Raw genomic sequence first — 23,518 nt, forward strand, 5'->3', positions numbered from 1 at the left:
GCTTCCGGGTTACTGCTGGGCACCACCCACTGCCCACCCTGTGCCCACCCTTTGCTCTGGCCTTTTTCCTCTTCAGTGAACTGGCCAGAGGTCCGTGCCACCTTCCTCCAGTGCCGAGGACCCTGACCACCCCAGGGCAGGGCCGTACCTGGTCCCTGCCTTGGGAGCAGAAGGGGGCCCACCTGTCGCAGTGACCACAGACGGTGGACCCTTTCCCGCCAGCCAGTGCTGGGGGCTCCAGCAGGGAATGACAGCTGATCAGAGCCCTGCTCAGAAGGGGCAGGTGCCTTCCAGTCCTGCCCCTGGAGGCGTCCTGGGGGTGTCCATAAGATAGCTTGTGTGTGGCTGAGGTGGGGAGGACCGGCTGGTGGGGCCTACCCCTACATAACCTCAACACCCAGTGGTGGAAGGGTGGTTGCTGCCTCCCTTTCCTACCCAGTCTGAACTGGCTGAACTGGTGCTGTCCCACAGGCCTGACTCTCTGCTGCCCCCTGCTGGCCACACGGCCCGGAGCCCCACCGCAGGGCTTGGAGGGGGTGTGGCCTCATCTCAGAAACCACGGGGCAGGCACTCCTGGGCCGCCGGGAGCCCTGTGGCCAGCAGAAAACATTCCCCGCAAGGAAACCTGGGAATAGTTACAAATTTAATAAAATTTGCCTTATAAATTACAGCAGCAGCCCCAGGGCTCAGTTCGCTGCCCCAAGAAGCAACAGTTGGGCAAAGCTGGGCAGCTATTGCTGGAGAGAGTTGTCTCAGTTCAGGGCTGTAGAGGTGGCCAGGGACCAGCGTCACCTCCTCCAGGACGGCCACAGGACAGCGGCAGGGGCCAGGCAGAGGCTCATGGGCCACTAGGCACACAAGGAACAGGAGTGGGGGGTCTGAGGCCAGGCCCTGAGGGCAGCGAAGCGCCCCTGCCCACTGCGTTCCTCAGTCCAGACTGGCCATAAGCAGGTGCAGCTCGCGGAATGTACTGCCGTGGCGGCCGCTCAGGCCCGACTTGCTCTTGACCAGGCCGCTGATGCTCTTGAGCTGCTTGTAGCAGAGCCGGCACTTGTGCAGCCTGTAGAGACGGCAATGCCTGAGGGGCCAGCTGGCACCACCACCACCCCAACCCCAGGGCCTTTGCTATCCTAACTGCTCCAGCCCCTCCTCCCAGGGGAAGGCGGAGGCCCAGAAGGGAATTACTCAGGCCCTGCCAGGGATTGTGGGCACAGCCAGGCCATGGAGGAACCCAGCTCTGGCTAAGCCCACCCATGCCCTGAGCCATGGCCCCAGACCAACACACCCTCTGTACTCTGTCCCAACAGGACTGTCAGTAAGAGGGGCCAGGGTCTCCAGGCCTTTGTCCCCTCACCTGTTGTGGCACCCCTGCCCCCAACACACGTGCCGCCTGGCCCTCACCTCTCCTCCCTACTGATATCCACACCCACGGAGGGAGGGGCCGCTAGCATGTCCGTGATGAGGGGCAGAAACCGCTGCAGGATCAGCTTCAGGGAGGTGCAGCCCGTCTGGACATAGCTTCAGAGGGAGATGGATGAAGTCACAGATGGACTCAGGGCCACAGACAGAAAGAGAAACAGCGAGGAACAAAGGAGGAGAGGGGCAGACACAGACACACAGACACACACACACACACACACACACACACACACGCCTGTTTCCACTCCCACCTCTGGACCGTTGAGGGGCAGCAATGCTTCACAGCCAGCTCACAGGAACACCCAGGCTCTTGGGGGGCCTTCCCATGGTCCAGGAGGAGGCTCCTTACCTCTTCCCTCCCCCTGCCTGAGGCAGGCATGGCTTCCCCACACGCACCTCTCATATTTGCTCTGCAGAAGCTTCTCAATCTGTGGCAGCACCGTGGTGCACAGGTCCAGCTTCCACAGGGAGCTAGGAGAGGCCAGGACATGTTGCCGTCAGCCCAGCCCTGCCTCTCCACCCACTCCCCCTCGGCAGCCACTTACGCTTTCTGGTTGACGATGTTCAGGAGGTCCACCACCACCGACAGGTCGTTGATGGCCACAGCGGAGTCCACCGACGTCTGTGCAAACAGAGCACCGTCAGGGGAGGGGCAGGGGGGGACAGTGTGGCCCTGTGAGGGTGAGGGTGGGGGCACGAACGTGAATGTGAGTGTGCTGGAGGGGCTGTGGGTGTTTACAGCACTGCACCTAATGCAGTGAGTGTAAGGCCAGGCATTAAACAGGTGCTCACTAAACGGCAGCCGTGATGATGACGACAGGATGGCCTATCCCACATGGGTGGCCTCTTCTTGTTCTGCCTCAAGCCTGGGCAGGCAGGTGGCAGGGGCAAGGGGCAAGATGAGGCCCTGGGCGACGGTGGGCGCTTGCCTTGATGTCGCCCGTGGTCCACACAGCCCGCACGGTGTCCAGGTTCTTGTGGCGGCTGGTGAGCACCACACACATGGTGTCGTGGCCTTTGCGGATCTGTGACATGGCATCCTCGTCCACCAGCTCGGCCTGCTGGGGGATCTTCACAGCCTGTGTGGGATGGGCACCCAGATGCTGCCATGGGAAGAGCCGGCAGCAAAGCTCTGCTCTCCACCCACAGACCTCCACCCATGCCTCACACTGGGCTCCCACTCACGGGCAGGAAGTCGGAGGCCTTCAGCCCGATGGGCTCATTCCGGGTGGCAGGGATGATGGCAGGCTCAGCCTTGGGTGCAGGTGTGGAAGCAACCACTGGGGGCCGGGGCAGGACCTCCGGCTGAAATGGGTGTGAAGCTCAGTGGGTGCCAGCCTGGGGCCTCCCTCTCTGCCTCCCAATACGAGGGACCCCCAACCCTGGGTCAGGACCCTCTCTAGGCCCCACACCATGCTCCCTCCATGGACGTACGTTTGGCACTGGGAACTGCACATCCATGGCAGAGCTGGGCTTTGCTGCCTCCTTTGCTGTGGCTGCATCTGGAGGCAAAAGGAAAAGATGACTGGGTCCGGCCAGAAGGGCCTCAGGGCGGAGCTCTGGGCAACATCGCAATGGGGACGGAGCAGGAGCGTGGGGAGGCAGCAGGCCAGTAGCATGGGGGCTCCAGACGACCTGGGGGCAGGCCTGGACCTGCCTCCTCCCTCTCCCCGAACTCAATCTTAAGTCTGCCTGTGGGTGGGACCCAGGGGGCTCTAGGATGTGGCTGTCCTGTCCCTTCACTGGCATGTGTGTGGAGGGGGCTGGGATAAGTGACTGGCAAGATGGAAGTGGATCTCCTAGGAAACCCAGCCTCCAGAAGACGGCAAGGACGGTCCCTGAGGGAAGGCCAGGTGGAGGGCAGGGGTACTCTGCAGGACAGGGGGCCCCACACCTGCCCCTTCTCCAACCACAACGCAGATCATGTTTTCTCCCTTCTTAATCCAAACCCCAGCTGAGGCCTTGTGGGCCTGACCTCTTGCTGGGACTCACCCCAGCTCCCCGCCTCTCAGCTCCCTTCCTGCCAGAAGCGCTCCCCTCTCCCTCTTCTTGCTGGCCCCCAGGCCTCAGCAGTTGTTGGGCCTCCTGAGAGCCTCCCGATCATCCCATCTACAGCAGACCCCATCTAAGGTGGGCCCCCAGTGACTCCTCTCCATCCTCCACAGCCCGAGTGCCCCCGGCAGGCCCGCCCGTGCGGTGGTGTCTATGTCTGTCCCCCACACACCAGGGCACAGGCTCCTTGGGAGGCACTGTCAGTCTTGCAGGGACCCAGCACATAACAGGTGGAGGGCAGAGACCCAGGGGAAGAGGCTGTGGGTCGTGTCCTGAGAGGGGAGGTTCCAGGGAAGGGGCTTGTCCGGAGGACTGACAGGGAGAGAAGATGAGGGACAGGGGGCATCAGAGACCTTAGGAAACCAGGCTCACCCAACTCACCGTCCTCTGGGGGTGCAGGGAAGGGCTCACTTCTCCGGGGTGGTGTCCGACCTGCAGAGGAAAGAGGCCCCTGGCTGTGAGCGCTCCTGGCCAGGCCACCTGGGACCCAGGGCCCTGTCAGAGTGCGGGGGACAGAGAGTAGCTCCCAGGCATGCGGCTGCAGACTGTGGACCCTGCTCTTGGTCCCAGGAACCCTCAGTCCTGCCCCTCCCAGCCCACTTGTCCCTGGCAGGGCAGGGACTGAGACCCTGAGCAGCTGCTGGGCCGCTGCTGGGGAGTGCCCAGGGCCCCCTCTCAGTTCCATCAGAGCGCAGCCTGGCCCAGGGAACATGAGGACAGGGCGTGGAACCCAGGTTGGGTTAGGAAGAAGCTAAAGGGACGTAGAGCCACAGCAGGCCATCCTGGAAGGACCCCCAGCCTCCCTTTCACCGATGGGGATGCTGGGCTGGGGGCGGGAGCCCGGCCTCACTGATGCTGTTCTTGGGCTGAAAGATCTCGTTGTAGTCCTCGGCGTTCTGGATCTCTGCGCGGGACTCGCGCTCGTCCCGGTCATCCTCGCTGCTGGGGCTGCGGCGCTCGCTCTCTGAGTTCTGCTTCACCCTGGGGGCATGAGGCCAAGCCCAAAGGAAGCAGGTGCCCTGTAAGGCCCAGGGCTGGAACTCCAAGGCTTCCCCTATGACAGGCCCTCTCCTGTGCCCCCTAAGGCCCCCCACGCCCTCACCTCTGAGGCTTGCTGCAGGTTGTGCTGGGCCGCTCGTAGATGCGCCGGAGCGGGGCACTGGGGTTGGGTGGTGGCTGTGCCAGGGGCCGGTGGTCCTGCACAGGGTCCCGGGCCACCGTGCCAGTCCTGGTGACACGTGTCAGATCCACCACGTAGGAGGAGACGTTGCTCTGGGAGAAGGCCACACCTATCTGCAGGAAGCAGAGAGGTGGGGCTGGGCCTGTGAGCTGAGGGAGCAAAATCCCAGCCCCAGTGTGGGGGTAGGAGGAAGGGCCTGGGCTGGAGGGAGGCGGGTGGCCCCGTGGGAGTGGGGGGCGGTGGGTGCCATGGCTGTCTCACCAACTGGTCATTGCAGATGGCCAGGTCGGCCACCTTGCCCCAGTTGACGAGGACCACATCAAAGCACCGCTCAGGTTCCCAGCCGTAGACACGCAGCGAGTCCTGGCAGCCGCTGTACAGGCAGCAGCCGTCGGGGTTGAACAGGACACTCCTGGGCCAGGCGAGACATGGCTGTGGGTCCTGTGGCACCCAGCCTGGTCCCCACCCCGAGGAACCCAGAGAGCCCGGGGCAAGGAGGGCACAGCAGCGGAGATGGGAAAGGCCCACCCACAGCCACACTCCGCTGCCTGGGAGAAGCGCTGGGCCGCCCACCCCACAGCCTGCGTACCTGACAGGCCCAGGCTCCCCTTCGATGCAGCTCACCACCTGGAACTTCTCTAGGTCCCAGAAACGGATTGTCCTGCAAAGGTAGCCAGGCTGTGCTGCCAAGCCTATGCCCCTGGGAAGCCAGCTTCTCTCCAGAAACCTATCCCCCAGGGCAGGGCCACCAGGAGCAACGTCTGGGGCAGAGCTGGCCCTGACTTTGCAAGGGGGAGGCTGGGCCCAATGGCCCTGGCCCCAGGGTTGGCCCCAACAGCCATCAGCCTCCCTGCCCTATGGGGCCCCGCTAGGTGCCTTGGGGCCCAACCTGCCCATGAAGCCATAGACCTGGGACACTGAGGCCAGGGAACCAGAGCCAGGCGAGATGGACCAGGGTCCAGTCCTGGCTGGGCTGAAATCCAATTCAGTCTACACAGGATCATCAGGCATATAACACCCCAGACAGTGACAGACCGAGAGCAGAGACGCGCAGAGGGCAAGGTGGTGAAGGACAGCAGTCACGAACAACTTGCCCGCTCCTCCTCACCTGTCAGAGCTGCCAGAGGCCAGGAGGTACTCGTTGGGGTGAAACTCGACCACATTGACAGGCCCCGTGTGACCAGGGAACTCAGACATCATCTTGCCAGCAGTGAGATCCCAGAGCTGGAGGCAGGGCAGGGAGGAGGTCAGGGCGACCAGGCATCTTGGCTACCCACCCTCTCTCTAATCCAGGCCAAGCTTTTTATCCACAAGCTACCTTCCACTTGGGATAGGCTTGGGACATGTGAGCCTGATCAGGAGGGAGGTGAGGACTCAGCCTGGTGTGATCAGCAGCCCCCAGCCTCCAGCCCCCGGGCCCAGGTCAGGCTGGGAGCTACCTTCACGGTGTGGTCATCTGCGGCCGACGCCAACCACTTCCCATCGGGGCTGAACCGGAGACACCGCACGGCCTGGCTGTGCCCCTGAGGGAGGACACAGCATGAGCTCACCCTGGGATCCTGGGCCCAACAGACCTCTCCCTGCCTCCTCACTCCTATGGGACCCCTTCTATGTAACGACACCGGTTATCCGCCTGGTTCTGTGTGGAGCAGTTTGATGAACGTGACTCTAGGGGATTCATGGAGAGCCAGGGGATCCAGGTGGGCCACCCATGGCACTCCTGCTCGGCTCCAGATCCATGTTTTATGTTCTCACTCATGTGAGACAGCCGTCCCCTCCATCCCCTGCCGAGGTCTGGGCACCACGCCACACTCAATTGCCTGCAAGGTGCTCATGGAGTCACTGACAGAGCGCATCCTTACCCTGTATCGGAAGACACAGCCTTTCCTCCTGATGTCCCAGAGCTGTGGGGGTGAGAGAAGCAAAGGGGCAGAGTCAGGAGAGGTCATGACTGAGGCCCAGAGCCACGACTGGAGGAAGGTGTGTGGCCGTGAGCAGAGGGCGGGACACAGGCTTCTCTAGGTTGTTACTCCCCACGGTAACAAGGACAGAAACTGCTCACTAAGCTGGCATTCTGAGCAGAAACGTCTGGCAGATGCCTGCCACCCACCTTCCCTAGGATGATGCAGATGTGGCTGCAGAAAGGGAAGAGGTCCCCTCAGCGGGCATCCAGCACTGAGGGCCGGGCCGGTCCTGCCGCAGGCCCAGCAGGAGACACGGGGGCATGGACCGGCCTCTCACCTTGATGTTCGTGTCCTGGGAACCGGAGGCTACGAACTCGCCGTACGGGTGGAAATCCAGGCTGCAGATGTTGGCTTTGTGTCCCATAAGTGTGCGAAGAACTGACAAGAAGGAAAGCAGAGACAGTGGCTAAGAGGCAAATGAGAAGGCTGGCAGAGGAAGGGCTGCTGTGGGGATTTGTGTGTGCGCTTTTGGATTAACTGCACAGAAAACAGAACAGAAAAATAGAACAATGACACGTATTTTTAAAACAGGAGGAAATAATCAAGGGTCCCACCACCCTAACAATGAATTTTCTTTCCTTTTTTTTTTTTTTTTTTTTTTTTTTTTTTTTTTTTTGAGGAGTCTTCTTGCTTTGTCGCCCAGGCTGGAGTGCAATGGTGCAATCTCGGCTCACTGCAACCTCCGCCTCCCGGGTTCAAGCAATTCTCCTGCCTCAGCCTCCCAAGTAGCTGGGATTACAAGCATGTGCCACAACACCCAGCTAAGTTTTTTATAGTTTTGGTAGAGATGGGTTTCACCATGTTGGCTGGGCTGGTCTCCTGACCTCAAGTGATCCACCCGCCTTGGCCTCCCAAAGTGCTGGTATTACAGGCGTGAACCACTGCGTCCAGTCGACAACTAATTTTCCTATATTTCTCTTGAGAGATGACAGCCCTGTGTTACCTCAAGTCTGCAGAAATTGTACCGCACTCTCCCCAAAGACTATGCCCCAGTGGCAGCAGAGCCAGGGAACCACCACACTCAGTTCAGGCCCTATGGGCATGCAGCTTATGGTTTGCAGGGCGCTGAACCCCACCCAAGACAGCGCAAGGAGAGAGAGAGACCAGGAGAGGTTCAAGCTGGGAGAGAAACAGCTTGGTTGGAAAGAGAAATCCAGGAAGGCTTTATGGAGGAGGTGGTATTTGAGTAGATGTCAGTGGGTGGAGGATAAGGGATGCACTGTTAGGTAGATGGAGGTGATGGGCAAAGGCCCTAAGGAGGGCAAGGGGAGGGCATGGCTGGGGTGGCCCTGGTACACACACCAGTCTTCTTGGGTGACCCCTGTCCATGGGATCTTGAGGATGGTTGTGAGGACACACTGAGGAGCAGTGAGAACTGAGAGGATACAGGGAGGACACGCAAGGACCAAAGAACTCCCGGGGTGGGGCCTGATCGCCTCCCGCTGCCCTAGGAACCACATCTCCCATCCTTTCCTTGAAGGTTTTGCAGGCATCTCCATGGCCAGGAGCGGCCCAGCCTGGAGGCAAACCTTGTGTGTTTCAGGGTGTCTTCCAGCACCACTCAAATTTGTCTCATGTTTCCTGCTTTTGGAAAGATTTATAATTCACTATCTGAACAAAACTGACCATCCTGAGTGGCGGGGCCAGGAAATGTGGGAGTCCAGCCATTCTTAGTTTTGAACCAAGGTGCAATAGGGTGCCTTGTGAGGTGATGAGCTCTCTGTCAGAGGAGGTATTCAAGATTCCATATATAACACTTCACTGCAGAGTCGAGATCCAAGCACTGGGTGAATTAAATGAACTCTACTGTATGATCTTCTCTACCTCCAAAGTCAGGATGTGGGCTGTGGCGTCAGACAGTACTGGGATCAGCCTTGGCTCCAATCCTCACTGGTGGTGTGACCCTGGCCAATCACATACTGTCTCTGGGCCTCACGTTGGGTCACAGAATGGAGTAAACAAACAGACATAAAGTGCTTAGCACGGGCTCTGCACATGGTAAGTGCTCAATAAATGCCAGTCGTAATTAGTCCCATTCACATGTCTTCCTGCACAAGGCCTGCCTTCTGCTCTTGGCTGTCCCGCAAGCTGGGCCTTCTCTCCTCCTCCCCAGGCCTCAGTGCCCCTCTGCAGCTGGCCCTGTCTGGCACTGGAGCTGGGTCTGGACACTTTCACATCCCTCTGGAGTCTGTCGAATGCATATCCAATTCACCTGCACCAGAATCTCTGCAGCTGTCCCTCCTTGCTCCGTGTAGCTATCAGGTGCTGCTGGGGGCTGGGCATTGCCTCCTGGCCAAGGAGGCCACGCTAGCTCCTGCTCCAGTCCACACCCGCTCCCAGCCCACTCAGCCTGGATCCCACAGCAAGGCTTCCAAAATTCTGCCCTGCCTGGAGAGGATGTGGAGGAGTCCCACCCTGTGTGGGCTGGCAGCATGAAGTGCCGGCCGCCCTCCTGTGGGATCCCGTGGGATCCCCTGCGCTGAGCCACCCTCGCCCTCTGGCTGCGCTGTGGAAAGCAGGCAGGACCACATTCTTCTGGCCTGACTCCTGTCCTTGCTCTTCTATCCCACGAAGGCCTCTGATGCCCACATTCAATCATGGGATCTAGGAACTGCAGAGTGGAGGGGCCTCCAGGGTCTGTCTGCCCCATACAGGAACCCCCATGGCCTCCCAGCTGAGCACATCCTTAGCCTACATCTGAGCCCTCCAGTGATGGGTGGCCTTCCAAGGCAACCAATATGACAGGCAGCTCTCTCTCTTTCTCCCTCTCTCTCTATTTTTTAAATAGAGACAGGGGTCTCCTTTTGTTGCCCAGGTTAGTCTTAAACTCATGGCCTCAAGTGATCCTCCTGCCTCGGCCTCCCAAAGTGCTGAGATTACAGGTGTGAGCCACCATGCCAGTGGAGCAGCTCTCTTTGGAACCTTTCTACACCTGGGGCCTCCATTTGCCTGTCTGTCACTGTCACCCGAGCTCTTGCAAGTGGGGGTGGAGGAGGCCAGAGGTCTTAGCTCTACCTGCTATGCTGAAGGCAAGTTTCTCTTCCATTCAATGGCACAACAGAGAGCACTGGGATGGGATTCCTGACGCCAGGATTCAAGTCCCAGGCTCTGCTGCCTGCAACTACCAGGGCTTTCCTAAGTTTGGTGCCCTCCCTGGGCCTCCATTTGCCCATCTGTCAACCTGGCTGTCCATCAGAATCACCTGGAAGCTTATTAAAATCCAGATCCTGGGCCCACCCCAGTACTGAGTCGGGTTCTCTGAGGGTGGAGTCTGGGCTGTGAGTTTGTAATAAGCTCCTTGTGGAGGAGCCAGCCCCGGCTGTCCAGGGCCCAGGAATCCAGCAGTCTTTATTTTTCATTTCTCAGCCACTTCAAGGAATTCCTCACATTTCCCTTATGAGCAAAACAATTGTGGCTGAGAAAGCCTGGACAGGGGGCACGGCGCCCTCGGTTTCTCTCTTCTGTCTCTTGTTCTTCAGTGAATACTGAATGGCTGGTGCCCACACGCTGGGATTCAGGTCCAGGGAGCTGCCCGCCTTCTGCCTGAGCCTTCCCACCTTCTCCATTAGAGCCCAGCCATCCTGGACTCGCTCCTCCCTGGCCTGCTTGAGTTCAGTGACACCCAAGCACAGCATGCCCTGGTGTGACCAGGCAGTGTGATCACGTGCCGAGACGCAAAGCCTGCAGTCCTGTTTGTTATCAAAGAGGTCCTGGGGCTCTTTTGTTCTTAAACTGACCATCACTGAGTAGGCAAGCATCACTGAAGAGGCCTGGGTGCATCTTTATTGAGTACCACCTATACAGAAAGCCCACTGTTCCTGAGCAAAGGGAACCTTGCCACTGTGTATGTGTGGCTCATGGCTGCTGCACTGCTGCCAACATAGAGCACAAACCAAGGAGAGGCCCAGAAGAATCTTGAAGTCTCAGCCGGGCCAGAGGGGCTCTCTTCTGGAAAAAGCAGCCTCGGCAAAATCCACATTGCTGCTTCCTCTCTAGGGCTTCAGGTAGGTGGCCTCCTGCCTGGCACGTGGGATGATCCAACCAAGGCTGTCAAAAAGCATCAGGCAATCCAGGCACGGTGGCTTATGCCAGTAATCCCCGCACTTTGGGAGGTTGAAGAGGGCAGATCACCTGAGGTCAGGAGTTCAAGACCAGCCTGGTCAACATGGAGAAACCCCACCTCTACTAAAAATATAAAAATTAGTGGGGCATGGTGGTCCGTGCCTATAGTACCAGCTACTCAGGAGGCTGAGGCAGGAGAATCACTTAAACCTGGGAGACAGAGGTTGCAGTGAGCTGAGACTGCACCACTGCACTCCAGCTTGGGTGACAGAGCAAGACTCTGTCTCAAAAAAAAAAAAAAGAAAGAAAGAAAAGAAAAGCATCAGGCAAACAGGTCTCATTTGGACCTCGCAGTGTTGGCCTGCATGGTATTCTGAAACAAATGTTGAGTGAGCTGTCAACATTTTTAAATGGGTGAATCCACATGAATTTCCAGATTTCCAGCCTCTCTTGAAAAATCTGTAGAGCTGGCACCACCTGCCAAGGCACCGAGGCACAGCACAGGAGCAGTGGGCGAGACTCTCCACTCAGCCCAGAACTGAGGGCATGAGTTTCCAGACCACAACCGCAAGAAACCAGCGATGACCTAGCACAGGGTGGAAACAGACCCACCCCAAGGCTCATCACACCACAACACTGGGACAAAGACCCTAAAAGCCTGCAGAGACAGAGAGAAAGGAAAGAAAAGAGAGAGAGAGAGGAAAGAAAAGAGAGAGAGAGAGGAAAGAAAAGAGAGAGAGAGAGGAAAAAAGAGAGAGAACGTGGAATGAAGCCAGTCCCCTGTGAAGGATCTGGGATTAGAACAGCACCAGCCCCTCCCAATAGCAACGCTAGAACCTAAAAGGCAGAAGAGCTGCACCGTCCAAATTCTGAGGGCGATATTTTATTGCCAACATAGAACTCTACACTCAAACTCATAAAACAAACACAAAAGCAAATGATGGGGGTAGAGGCCGGGCGCGGTGGCTCAAGCCTGTAATCCCAGCACTTTGGGAGGCCGAGACGGGTGGATCATGAGGTCACGAAGTCAGGAGATCGAGACCATCCTGGCTAACACGGTGAAACCCCGTCTCTACTAAAAAATACAAAAAAACTAGCCGGGCGAGGTGGCGGGCGCCTGTAGTCCCAGCTACGCCGGAGGCTGAGGCAGGAGAATAGCGTGAACCCGGGAGGCGGAGCTTGCAGTGAGCTGAGATCTGGCCACTGCACTCCAGCCTGGGCGACAGAGCAAGACTCCGTCTCAAAAAAAAAAAAAAAAAAAAGTGATGAGGGTAGCATAAAGTCATTTTTAGCCATGGAAGGTCTCCAAAACTATGCCTTCCCAGCACCCTTTCTCAGTAAGCTACAAAAGAATGTGCTCCATCAAAAAGAGGGAGAAAACCAAGAAAGGTGGCGGGGTGGGACCAGGAACAGCAGATTAGAGAATTCCCCGGAGAAGAGACACGGAGGCCCAGGATGACAGCCGGGCTGCAGGCCTCTAGGACCAGAGGAGAGGCTCTGAGAAAAGGCGCCTGGATTATGGCAAGGGTTTCAAAGAAATAGGAGGAGCTTTACTCTTCTGGCAGAGAATCTGGGGATAAATGAGTAATACAGACATAGAAAACACACAGATTAAAAAAGAAAAAAGAACAACTATTAACTCCAGGGAAACCAAGTTATTAAAAAGAAACAGTCAGCGGTAAATGACACTTACGCGTCCTTACGTTATAAACACCGCTTATTGAAATGGTGCTACTGGGAGGGTGGGAGGAGAAACACGAGCGATAGGGCTGGGGGTGGTGCCACGAGAGAGCTACATTTTCATCCTCTACAGTAGGAAGAGAATAATGTGTGTGTTTTTTTTTTTTTTTTTTTTGAGATGGAGTTTTGCTCTTGTTGCCCAGGCAACAGTGCAATGGTGCGATCTCAGCTCACCACAACCCCCACCTCCTGCCACCTCCTGGGTTCAGGTGATTCTCCTGCCTCAGCCTCCCAAGTAGCTGGGATTATAGGCATGTGCCACCATACCCAGCTAATTTTGTATTTTTAGTACAGATGGGGTTTCTCCACGTTGGTCAGGTTGGTCTTGAACTCCCAACCTCAGGTGATCTGCCTGCCTCAGCCTCCCAAAGTGCTGGGATTATAGGCGTGAGCCACTGCGCCTGGCCACGATGTTTTTTAAATAAGAAAATAAAGAAACTGTGGTATAACCATGTGGTCTAGAAAGGTGGAGGCGATCAGCAAAGCGCAGACGAAAGCACAGAACGTTTCGGCTCTTGGAGAATGGGAAGGAGTGGGGCAGAAGTTTCCTCTTTCCATTGGAATTAACTGCAGAACTACTGGTATTTGAGGTTTTAAATTTTAGGCTATGTACAGCTTCCATACAGATGAAAACTAAATTAAAACAGAGCACAAGCAAACAGATCTGGCCATTCCAGGCTGCCTGATGGCACCAGGGAGCCAAGGCAGAGTGGGAACCACCTGGAGTCGGGGTACAAGCTCCCCGGTTCTTCACGGATGTCCCACACAGCCACCTCACTCATTCACGTGACCTGCAGGGCCCCTGGCCACATGTGACGTCCCTCTAGGTTCTAAATACACACACACACACACACAGATGCAGACACACACATCCAAACACACACACATCCAAACACACACACACACACACACACCTGCGCATCCCCCAACCCACACGATGGTTCATGCAGACATTTTCCGGCAGGCCCTCAGTGCCAGCTGCTAGAGGCAGCAGTGCATGTCAATGCCAGGCTAATAGGGGTGGAGTGGGTGCCACACTGCCCGGTTAGTGCTCCAGGAGCAAAGCAGCCAACCTAGTCCAGGCAGGCTTCCTGGAGGAAGTGGCACAACTGCAGAGCCTGAAGACTAAGGCAGGTGCGCGTGCACAGGAGGCAAGCTCGGAGGCCTACTTTTGGCAGCTTCCAGGTCCCAGACACGGATGGAGCCCGACTGGGAGCCAGCCACGATGAGCTCCTCGGGGGTGTTGAGGCGGACGCTCTCCACTGGGGACGTGTGGCCCGTCAGGCTCTGTGGAGAGAGGGCAGCAGCTTCAGGACACTGCTGAACAGACCCCCGCAGTTGCCGCCCTGAATTCCAGGTCCCCCGGAAACACTTCAGCGAGAAGTGGCTAAGGCAGGAGAGGGCGCCCCATGGGGCCACAGCGGAGCCCTCCTGCAGGCCCTTTCTGAGCAGCTACTCCTCTCGCCCTCAGCTCTCAGGGCTAAAAGTGGACAAACCCCAGTCATCCCCCCCACCACCTCCCTCTTCCGCGCTGTGCTTCTGACATGGGCGTCACCTGCAGAAATGGCCCTGGGCCTCTCAGAGGGGAGTGACTGGCCAAGATAAAGGGATGCTGTCCCTTCGGCCCTAAGTCAAGCAACCCGCCCCTGCTCTATTCCCCTCTTCACTCTGCCCCACACAAGCCCCTCAGCGAGGAAAGCCACAGCAGAACCAAGGCCTGCCTGGTCCCGGGCACAAATCTTGCCCCTCTGGAACCCCGGCTCTCCCAACTGCTCATCCCCATGGAAAGGAGAGGGCTGTGGGGGTTGGAGGAGGGTGGAAGACTTTTCACTGTGGACCCTCTATCTTTTGGATGTTGAGAGGAATAAGTGTATCCCATACTCAAAAACAAACAAATATAAATCCAAGTGGACGGCCTGCAGGGGGACAGCGTGCACAGAAACCCCAAGGAGAGAGAGACCCCGGCAGGCTGGAGGCACTGTAAGGCCTGGGAGGCTGGTGTGTGTGAGCCAGGGCAGCAGCCCGGGGCGAGACCGGCTGGGGCCTGACAGCTGTACCTGGCATTCAAAGACAAGCCTGCAGGCCAGGCCCCAGACGGTTGGCCCCGTTTCTCCGGGGGTCGTGGCATGTCCTATCTTTGGTCAGTCATTGGTGATGCTTTTTCAGCTTGTGTATGCTACTACTTTGGCATTTCAGGGGGGGTAGAAACACACATTTGAACCCTAAAAGCAAAGTAAAACAAAACATTTCAATTCATCTTTACTGACCCCTGGCACCCTTGCTGAGGCTGGGGTGGATCTCAGTTCTACCCCTGGATCTCAGAAAAACAGAGGTGATTAAGTTTCTACTAAGAAATGCATCCTTTGCCATATTCTTTTTTTTTTTTTTTTGAGATGGAGTCTCGCTCTGTCACCCAGGCTGAAGTGCAGTGGCACAATCTCGGCTCACTGCAACCTCCGTCTCCCGGGTTCAAGCAACTCTACTGCCTCAGCCTCCTGAGTAGCTGGGACTACAGGTGCCTGCCACCACACCCGGCTAATTTTTGTGTTTTTAATAGAGACGGGATTTCACCACGTTGGCCAGACTGGTCTCAAACCCCTGACCTCAGTTGATCCACCCGCCTCGGCCTCCCAAAATGCTGGGATTACAGGTGTAAGCCGCTGTGCCTGTCCTATTTTTCTTTATTTCACCAAGAGTCAAAACAATGATACTTCCCTGATTGGCAAGGGATGGGGGGTGGGGCATGGAGGAAAGAGCAGGTTCCGATGCTGCTGGTGAGAATGTAAAATGATTTCTGGAGGGCAATTTGGCAATCTGTTTTGAAAGCTTTAACAAAAGCACACACCCTTGGATTGAATGCAATGATCACGGATCTGCTCAAGGATCTAGGTGGCTGAGGATGTTCACCACAGGGTGGTTTAGCGGAGCCAAAAAAAAGCCGGAAACAACCTCCATGCTGATAACAGGGTGTGGCTAAGATAATTACAGCTCATCCCTACAATGGAACACCATTAAGTCATTCAAAATTATGTTGTAAAAGAATACTTGTTGACACAGGCAAATCCTTACAACATTGTTATTTTTAAAAATCAGACTGCACAAGAGTGGCAGTGTATTTTTATTTGTGTGTGTGTGCTTGTATGAGTATTTGCGTGTATACATGTGTACATGCATGTACAAGTGTGTACACATGTGCATGTACACGTATACGTATCTGTCTCAGCATCTAGAAGGACTCAGCCCAAAACACCAACTGTGGTGGCCTTTGGATAAAAGAACTATATGTAATTCATTTTGTGTTTTCTCCTTTATGTGCTCCTATCTGGTAAACAGTTTCTAGCATTGAACATAGCTGCATAAATAGTGGGGAGATACTATTTAAGAACTCGCTTCCTAACCAGCTCCAGTCAGGTCCCCTCAAATCCTCGTTGGGGAATGAAGGCTGGGAATGAATTAAAATAAACGCCCACATGTTGCTGCCACGCAGGCAGATGGGCAGGTGGGAGGGGAGGGGTATAAGTCTTTTGGCTCAACCACAGGCCCCGGGCTTATTTTAACCTTCTCACGCAGCCTGCCTGGAGTTCTTAATAGTACCACAGACAGGTGACTCCCTCACTCCTGAGGGCTGGCCACTGTCCCAGCCACGCTGGGCTGTCCTGCGCCTCACTGAGCACCACACCTCCTCCACCCCTGGGCTGGGCCCCAGCGGATAGGGGGCCCTGGGCTCAAGAGAGCCTGAGAAGCTGCTCACTCTTCAGCCTCCAACCCCTGTCCCTGTCCCCTCCCCAGGCCCTTGTCCTGACCCCCTGCTGGCTGTCGGGGCTTACCATGATGCAGTTGGGCTTGTTGATGGACCACAGGTTGACACGGCAGTCATCCCCGCCTGTAGCCAGCAGCCGCCCGGAGGCTTTGCCCAGCACCAGTGAGGACACATTGCTGGCATGTGCAACGATCTCTTCTACACAGGGAAGGAGAGGGAGAGGCCATCAGGGGGGCCCGATGTGGCCTTGTGAAGGAGGGGTGACCCTGCTCGGCTACCCGCTCCAGAACCTGAAACCCAGTGGAAGGCTCTGCCTCCTTCAGCTCCCGCTTTGGTGCCCACCATGAGCTGTAGGACCAGCAGACAGGGCAGGGCATGGGCCTGAGATGGAAATCACTGTTTCTCAACTTTCATCATGCCCGTCCTTCTTACCTTTAGACTTCACGATTGTCTTCCTGTTTCTGCACATCACTTGGTAATATTGACTAGTTATACTCAATTTTTAAAATTGACTTGCTATTTTTTATTAGCTTGGTCTTAGGCCATATCCATGAAATTACAAGTATGATATACTCATGATACTCTTTCTATGATACAAAAAGGAAAACAGTTATTAAAATTAAAAAAAATTGACCCATGCACTGCCTATGCACCTCTCAGCTGCTGCTTATGTGGACATGCAAACCCTGCTTTGGAGAACACACTCTAAGAACAACTGAAGTCACCTCTAGACAAGCTGCCCCCAGGTGAGCCTGCACGGGGCTGTGGCTCAGATTCAGAATCATGGATCAGGTTCTGGTCTGAGGTCTGCGATCTGCTATTGCGTGGCCTTGGCTACCAGGTCACCTGTCCTCTGAGGGCCTGGCTCCTCGTCTGGAAAGTGGGGATACCCATGGTGCCTGCTCACACCTGATGCTGAGGACTCCCTCAGAGTGTGCCTGCGTGCTGCTTAGTAGCAGGTGAGGGCTCCGTGACGTTGGGCAGGCTCGGGGCTAGTCACCATGAGAGAATGGGCATGGGGGCCCGGGCAGGCACTGGAGGGTGGGCTTCATGAGGAGAGGGCAGGAGGTAACAGACTGAGCAGCCGGGGTGGGGGTGAGGGCTGACCACACAGAGGAGGAAGCCATGAAGACAGCCCAAGGTCCCTGGCCTGGTCAGTGGAGATGGCAGGCATGAGCCTCAGAGGGCTCTACAGGGAGCAAAGCACAGGCAGGGAACCAAGAGGCAGCCAGGGCCTCGGAGCCCATCCCTGTGCAAGCTCCTTCTGGAAAGAAAGAAGGAAAAAGACAGTTCTCCCTACACAGGCCAGGGGAAAACCCCAAGGTGCTGACGCCCCGAGGCACCCGGGAGGCCAGCGTGGGTGACGCCAAGGAAAAGGGTGTTGCAGCCACGGTGCTCCACAGAGGCTCCTCCTGCACCCCAGCTCCAACTCCACCCTGCTTGGGTGTCTCTGCTGCGGACTTCAGACCACAAGGAGGTTGGGAAACTGGGTCCACGGAAGCTGCTTGCCAGAAAGCCGGGCTCCAAGGGGCCACCAGGAATGCTCAGGGGACAAGTCGCAGGCTCAATCTCACCGATGACACCATGCCTCCTGGCCCAGCCAGGGCAGAGCTGGCACAGGCAGCAGCACCAGCAAGGGCGAGGGTTCCCTGTGGGCCCAAACCTGGGCCAGGGCACCGGGGAGCTTGCCGTGGGGATCCCAGGGAGCTGGGCCCCACTTTAGTCCCATCTCAACAAGAGCCTTCTGTCCTCTGGACACTGTGGGGACAGAAACCTGGGGAGTCCAGCCACAGACATGTGTCTGTTCAAGAGTTTCCGCCCAACCCGGAAAGAGGGCAAAGCACCTTCTCCCTGGCATTCTGTGCCCGAGCCTGGCATCCTCTCCGTGGAGGCACTGCCCACTCCCCCTGGCCTACCTGGAGGGCTCTGTCTATCCCCTGGCCCTCACTCTTCCCAGGGAAAGTGTCTGGCTGGGCCCCACCTCATTGGGCCTCAGGACTGCTGCCCCTGGAGACAGTCATTCATTCATAATATCAGTATTTCCTGGGTGCCCACTCTAGGCCTTGCACAAAATATGCCCCAGTGTGATCAGACGGTGGTGGGGGCGGGAGACTGAGCTGGCAAAACCACAGACTTTGGGGTGAGAAGAATTTAGAAGTTGGGCCCTTCTTGAGGAGCCCACATCACTCCCCTCTAAGCAGCCTGACCAGGGACTGACTGGACCCCAAGGAGGGCGAGCAGAGGGGCAGGGACACAGCACAGGCACCTGCAAAGGAGGCACGGGGCACCACCCCGAGAGCTCCTCCTTCATCCTGGCTTGAAGGACAGCGACCAACAGCCCAGGCCGAATACTTGATTTTCATACAAAAAATGAAAAATAAAAATCCTCAGTGTCTACTGGCAGGCCAAGCTCTGGGAGCACATACAACCTGGGCCCCATATCCAGCCAAAGCTGGGCAACACTGGTGTGGTAAGGGCTGAGGATCCACATCCCAGATGCAAGATACAAAGTACTAGGTTTCAACGACCTCATGTGGGCCACGCACCTCTGATCTTCACCAGACCCTGGAGCCACAAGGAGCCAGAGGTCATGTGGCCCTGGGCTCTTCAGAGTTGATTTCCATGGACACCACCATGCACATGAAATCAGCAGCAGTAGCAGATGCCCAACACGCCTGATCTCATTACCTCCTGCTGGCACACTCTGATGGCTTGGCCTTGCCTTTAAGATAAAGCCACGGCAGCCTCAGGAGGGCTGGGGTCCTGTGGACACGTGCTCCTGCGAACTCACTAGGTCTGTGCGGCCCCATGTTCCTCCTGCTGCTGTGCCACTGCCCATGGCCTCCCTTGAGTCCTTCCAATACGTCGAGCCTCCTGCCTCAGGGCCTTTGCGCTTGCTGTTCAAGCAACCTGCAGTATTCCCAACCCACCCCCTACCCCACCCCCGAGTTAACTAATTCAGCTTGCAACTAGAGGAGACACAGAGGGATACAGTTATCCAGTTCCTGCCTGTTGCTCTCCCCAGGCTCTGAGCTCCCACTGTACAGAGACCTTGACGACTTTGTTGCCCAGTGGCTTCCCAGTGCCTAGCTCTGGGGAAAGGCCAGCTGTTGAAGGGATGAATATGTAATCCCAATAATGACAAAGTTACTCTGACCGAAGTGTGCCCTCCTTGGGGAACCATAACAGGGTTCTCCCAGAGCCCTAGAGCTTTGGGGAACAACATGAAAATGGCCCAAACCTCTCACTTTACAAACAAGGAAACAGAGGCCCTGCAAAGAACTTTGCCCAGAGTCTTATGGTTAAATTCATGGTTAAAAAGTGTAGAGTCTTGGCCAGGTGTGGTGGCTCACACCTGTCATCTCAGCACTTTGGGAGGCCGAGGCAGGTGGATCACCTGAGGTCAGGAGTTCGAAACCAGCCTGGCCAACATGGTGAAACCCTGTCCCTACTAAAAATACAAAAATTAGCCGGGTGTGGTGGTGGATGCCTGTAATCCCAGCTACTCGGGAGGCTGAGGCACGACAATCGCACGAACCCGGGAGGCAGAGGTTGCAGTGAGCTGAGATCGCACCACTGTACTCCAGCCTGGGGAACAGTGAGAGTCTGTCTCAAAAAAAAGCAAGTGTGGAGTCTTGTCCCAGCTCCTGAAAACCAGCCCAGGGACAGCTGGCAGCAGACAGTGACCAGGTGGAGAGCACAAAAGCTATGCCAACCAGTTACGATAGAGGTGCCAACACGTACGGGAATTCTCAAACTCTGATCTGGGCATGCTTGGGATCCTCGAGATCCTTTCGGGGGGTCTGAGAAGACAAACGGATTTTCACAATAACACTAAGATGGCATCTGCCTTTATGCACTCTCATTTGCTCACAAGCATATGGTGGAGTTTCCCAGAACATCACTAGAGGCCTATATGATTATATACTCTTGTTTGAAAGTGTCTCAGTATCAACTTCTAACATGGTAAATATTGACGATATATAAATCCAACAAACAAAAGCACTCTGGGGTCCTCAATAATTGTTAAGAGTATGAAATCTTTAGATCAAAGAGTCTAGAACCGCTTGTTCAGGACAATGGTGGAAGTGGGCAGTGCCCATCAGTTACAGTCCAAGCCCTGTCTGCAACCCTCTGCCCATCCCTTCTCGCTCCCACTCCTTCCCCCATCCTGGGCCCAAGATGCTTTTATCTGACTGGGGAAGTTTGACTTGTGAGATAGATGTCTGAGAATGCTGTGAACATCTTTCAGGATTTCTCACCCCACTGTCAGCCTAACTGGAAATGCTGTGCTAAGTGCTTTAGGATGTTCATCTTGTCACTTGAATTTCACAGCAACCATAGAATGCAGGCGTCATCTCATTGTATAGACAAGAAAACTGAGCCTCAGAGAGGTTAAGTCACCTGCCCAGTGTCACCCAGCTACGAAGTGCCACAGTCATGATTTACATCGTGGTCTATTTTACTCCAAAGTCCAGGAGTCTCCTCCTGTGCCAAGAACAGGAAACAAAGCTGTAGGTTCAGGCCTCCCAGCAACAAGCAGCTAACAGAATAAATGGGGTGATAAAGAAAAATGAAAACCACTCACGCAACTTCCAGGCTGTCTTCGTGACCACAGGGGTGGCCATCCTTCAGCTGGCTGGCCACCTGAAGCCCCACCCACAAAACAAACTGTGCTTTCCTCGTGGGGTGGGGGTGGATCCCCCCCAGATCCACCAATCAAGTTGGCAGAGAGTTCCCACACATCCAGGCAGGGAGAATGCCTCGTCTTCTGGCTGTGGGCTGCCTCGTGGTTCCAAATCACCCACAGCAGCAACAGCAGCAGCCTGTGCACATCTGTCACGATCCTGGATCATGGGATGTTAGGCTTGAGCCATCTCAGCTCAGTACCAGGCTGCAATACAAACAGAGGTGATGTCATGTTAGAAAATGCTTGGTAAGAGCTATTGCTACCTGGATCACCAAGGCCACTTGATAAAGACTGGCACCCATCAAAGCCACAAGAGCCAGAAGCAAATTGGGTTTGGGAATCTGCAGAGGGGGCACCTCAGGTAGGGTGATTTGGAACACAAGGAAAAAGAAACTCCTCCCAGAGACCAGGATAATGAGATGCAGCTCTGTTCCGGGATGCTGGCTGCCTAAAGTGCAGCAGCCAGCCGCAGTGGGGCGGAGAAGACCACGTGTCTGCAATTCACATAGATTTCCCGGGAGTCGTTGTTTTTGTCTGACGTGTGGGATGTGGGGGAGTGGAGTCAGAAGCTAAGCTTATGGGCCTAGGAAAGGCATCCCAGAGACGGCCACTGAAGTCCTCCCTGGAAAGAATCTCGAAGACGACCGTGATGGCCCAACTCCCCAGCTCCTGGCAAGGGAACCGCTCCTGCTCCCTGAGATTCCCAAGGACAGAGCTAGGAACTAGGCCTCCGGTCTGGGCGTGAGTGGCTATGACTCCTCAACTCTGAAAGGCCACCTCATGGGGCCTCCTACCTCCTTCCCACAGCCACTTCACCTCTTTCCCATGAGCCCGCTCCTCTCCGTCCCCTTTCTCCGGGGTCCCCGGGTCTGCCTCTCTAGTCCTCCGTTCACATCCCCTTTTCTCCCTGCTCCCTGAGTCTCCCACTCATGCACATCCTGCCTCCCGAGCTCCCTCACGTGGCCCCTGCCTCGCCAGACTCCCGTTACTGCCCTTTCCCATATGTTCCCGGGGTCTCCCATTCATTCATTCTCCTGCTTCTCTGTCTCCCTATTCATTACCCGTCCTTCTGCAGGCCCCCAGCTCTGCTTCCGGCCTCCCTGGTTTTGCCCCCTCGGGCCTCCACCCCGACCCCTCTGGTCCGGGGGCGGGGGCAGGTACCTCGGCCTCGGCTGATCCTCCCAACCCTCTGCTTGCGGAGTATGGGCTCTAGCCTCCCCACGCCCAGAGCTCTCTGCCCGCAAGCCCGGCCAGCCCCGCCTGGCTCGGCCCAGCCCAGGGCCCACCGTCCCCTCGCCACCTCGTCCCCTTGCCCACTCCACCTGCAGCTGCAGCTCCGGAGGCCGAGGCTCTGCTCCAGGCGCGACCCCCACTTGCCTCCATCCCCTGCCCTGATTGGCCGCTGCTTGACAACCGACCCTCACAACAAAACCTCCGGCTCAGAGCCCCGCCCACCTCGCCTCCCGCACCAATCAGCTGCCGCAGGCGCTCCGCCTCCTGCCAGGACTGACCAATGGAAGCAGGCGCTTCTGCCGCTTTTCCTAAGTACCCGCCCTCTTTTCCTAAATCGGACTAATCAAGAGGAAGGAGCGTTCAAGAGCCGCCCTTTGGCCTCTGATAAACCAATGCAAGCTGCTTTTTCCTTAGTCCCGCCTCCGTCTCAAGTTTCCCTTTCCTTTCCGTTTCCTTCCTCGAACCTAATTTGTGTCTGAAAACTTTTGAGAGCCGCCCTCCAATGGCGGCTGCGCCAATGGCTTGAGCAACCGTCCTGGATTGACCAATCAGAGCCCGCATTATTGGAAAACCAATTACAAGATAGCCAATGGGAAGGAGACTTCGGGGGCAGTGTGAAGCCGCAGGCCTTCCATCTTGGAGTGGGGCAAAACCTAGGGAGGCCTTAGTCCGCATTTTGCCGAAGCTCCTCATTCTTCCCTTTGCCTCCTCATTCTTCCCTTTGCCTGCAGATGGTACCCAGGAGGACTTTGCCCCTGTTCTTTGATCCGGACGCCAGCATGAATCCCCCACGGAAGGTCTAGAAGGAAACAGCCTGATTCCGGAGCCGAGGCAGGCGCTGAGCCCTGGAGCATTGCCCACGCAGCCACTGCCTCGGCTAATAGATGCGTGGGCAAGGGGTGCACCCTGAGGGGCCGCAATCAGGGAATCGGAGAAAGGCCGGCTTTGTGACACGTTGGGCGGGGTGGGCTCAGGGAAGCGCCGTAACCCTTCTCGACTCGGGGCCTCTCGCGTGGCCGCTTAGGACGGACTCGGCCCCGCAGCTGCCTCTTCCTGTTGCCCAGAGGTTGGCCCGGGCACCCAGAGCTCCTCGAACCTCGCCATTCGGCCTCCAGCCTCTCACCTCAGGTCAGGGCTCCTTGGGTTCACATGACGCTCACTACAACCCTAAGGGGTAGGAATTCCTGTTCCCATTTACAGATGAGGAAACTGAGGCCCAGGTTAAGATGCTTGCAAAAAACCACACGGTCAGAAAGTAATAGCCCCAGAATTCGAACCCTTGTTCTGAAAGCCGAAGCATGGGGGAGTCCCCACTCTACCTTCTGGGTTCAAACGATTCTCCTGCTTCAGCCTCCCGCGTAACTGGAACCACAGGCGCCTGCCACCATGCCTGGGTAAGGCTAGTTTTTGTATTTTTA

At 56.4% G+C, this 23,518-nt stretch overlaps 1 protein-coding gene across 2 annotated transcripts; it reads right to left on the bottom strand.

Moving 5' to 3' along the window:
- Positions 1 to 625: 625 nt before the first annotated feature.
- On the bottom strand, positions 626 to 22,315 carry KATNB1 (katanin regulatory subunit B1). Of its 2 annotated transcripts, none has more exons than XM_010365500.2 (20): positions 22,190 to 22,315; positions 20,766 to 21,071; positions 16,245 to 16,375; positions 13,587 to 13,704; positions 6,893 to 6,993; positions 6,514 to 6,555; positions 6,091 to 6,174; positions 5,760 to 5,875; positions 5,241 to 5,312; positions 4,913 to 5,063; positions 4,574 to 4,764; positions 4,322 to 4,452; positions 3,853 to 3,903; positions 2,854 to 2,921; positions 2,605 to 2,724; positions 2,349 to 2,498; positions 1,965 to 2,041; positions 1,816 to 1,890; positions 1,402 to 1,518; positions 626 to 1,060 (listed from the first exon to the last, which is right to left on the bottom strand). In XM_010365500.2, the coding sequence occupies exons 2-20, from the start codon at positions 20,803 to 20,805 to the stop codon at positions 928 to 930; spliced, it is 1,968 nt and encodes a 655-aa protein (XP_010363802.1). In that variant the 5' UTR covers positions 20,806 to 21,071; positions 22,190 to 22,315; the 3' UTR covers positions 626 to 927. The 2 variants fall into 2 exon arrangements, with proteins under 2 accessions (XP_010363802.1, XP_030780611.1); XM_030924751.1 differs by having other exon boundaries at positions 3,844 to 3,903.
- Between the last annotated feature and the right edge of the window lie 1,203 nt (positions 22,316 to 23,518).

This window comes from Rhinopithecus roxellana, chromosome 20 (genome assembly GCF_007565055.1).
Source record: "Rhinopithecus roxellana isolate Shanxi Qingling chromosome 20, ASM756505v1, whole genome shotgun sequence".
Taxonomy (NCBI): domain Eukaryota; kingdom Metazoa; phylum Chordata; class Mammalia; order Primates; family Cercopithecidae; genus Rhinopithecus; species Rhinopithecus roxellana.

Excerpts from the sequence above, each read along its gene's own strand:
- KATNB1 (XM_030924751.1), bottom strand. The coding sequence starts at position 20,805 with ATGGCCACCCCTGTGGTCACGAAGACAGCCTGGAAGTTGC. Across the intron at positions 6,175-6,513 it reads GCTGTGTCTTCCGATACAGG|GGGCACAGCCAGGCCGTGCG; the intron begins GTAAGGATGCGC and ends GTCCTCCCTCAG. Across the intron at positions 2,499-2,604 it reads AGGCCTCCGACTTCCTGCCC|GCTGTGAAGATCCCCCAGCA; the intron begins GTGAGTGGGAGC and ends CATCCCACACAG.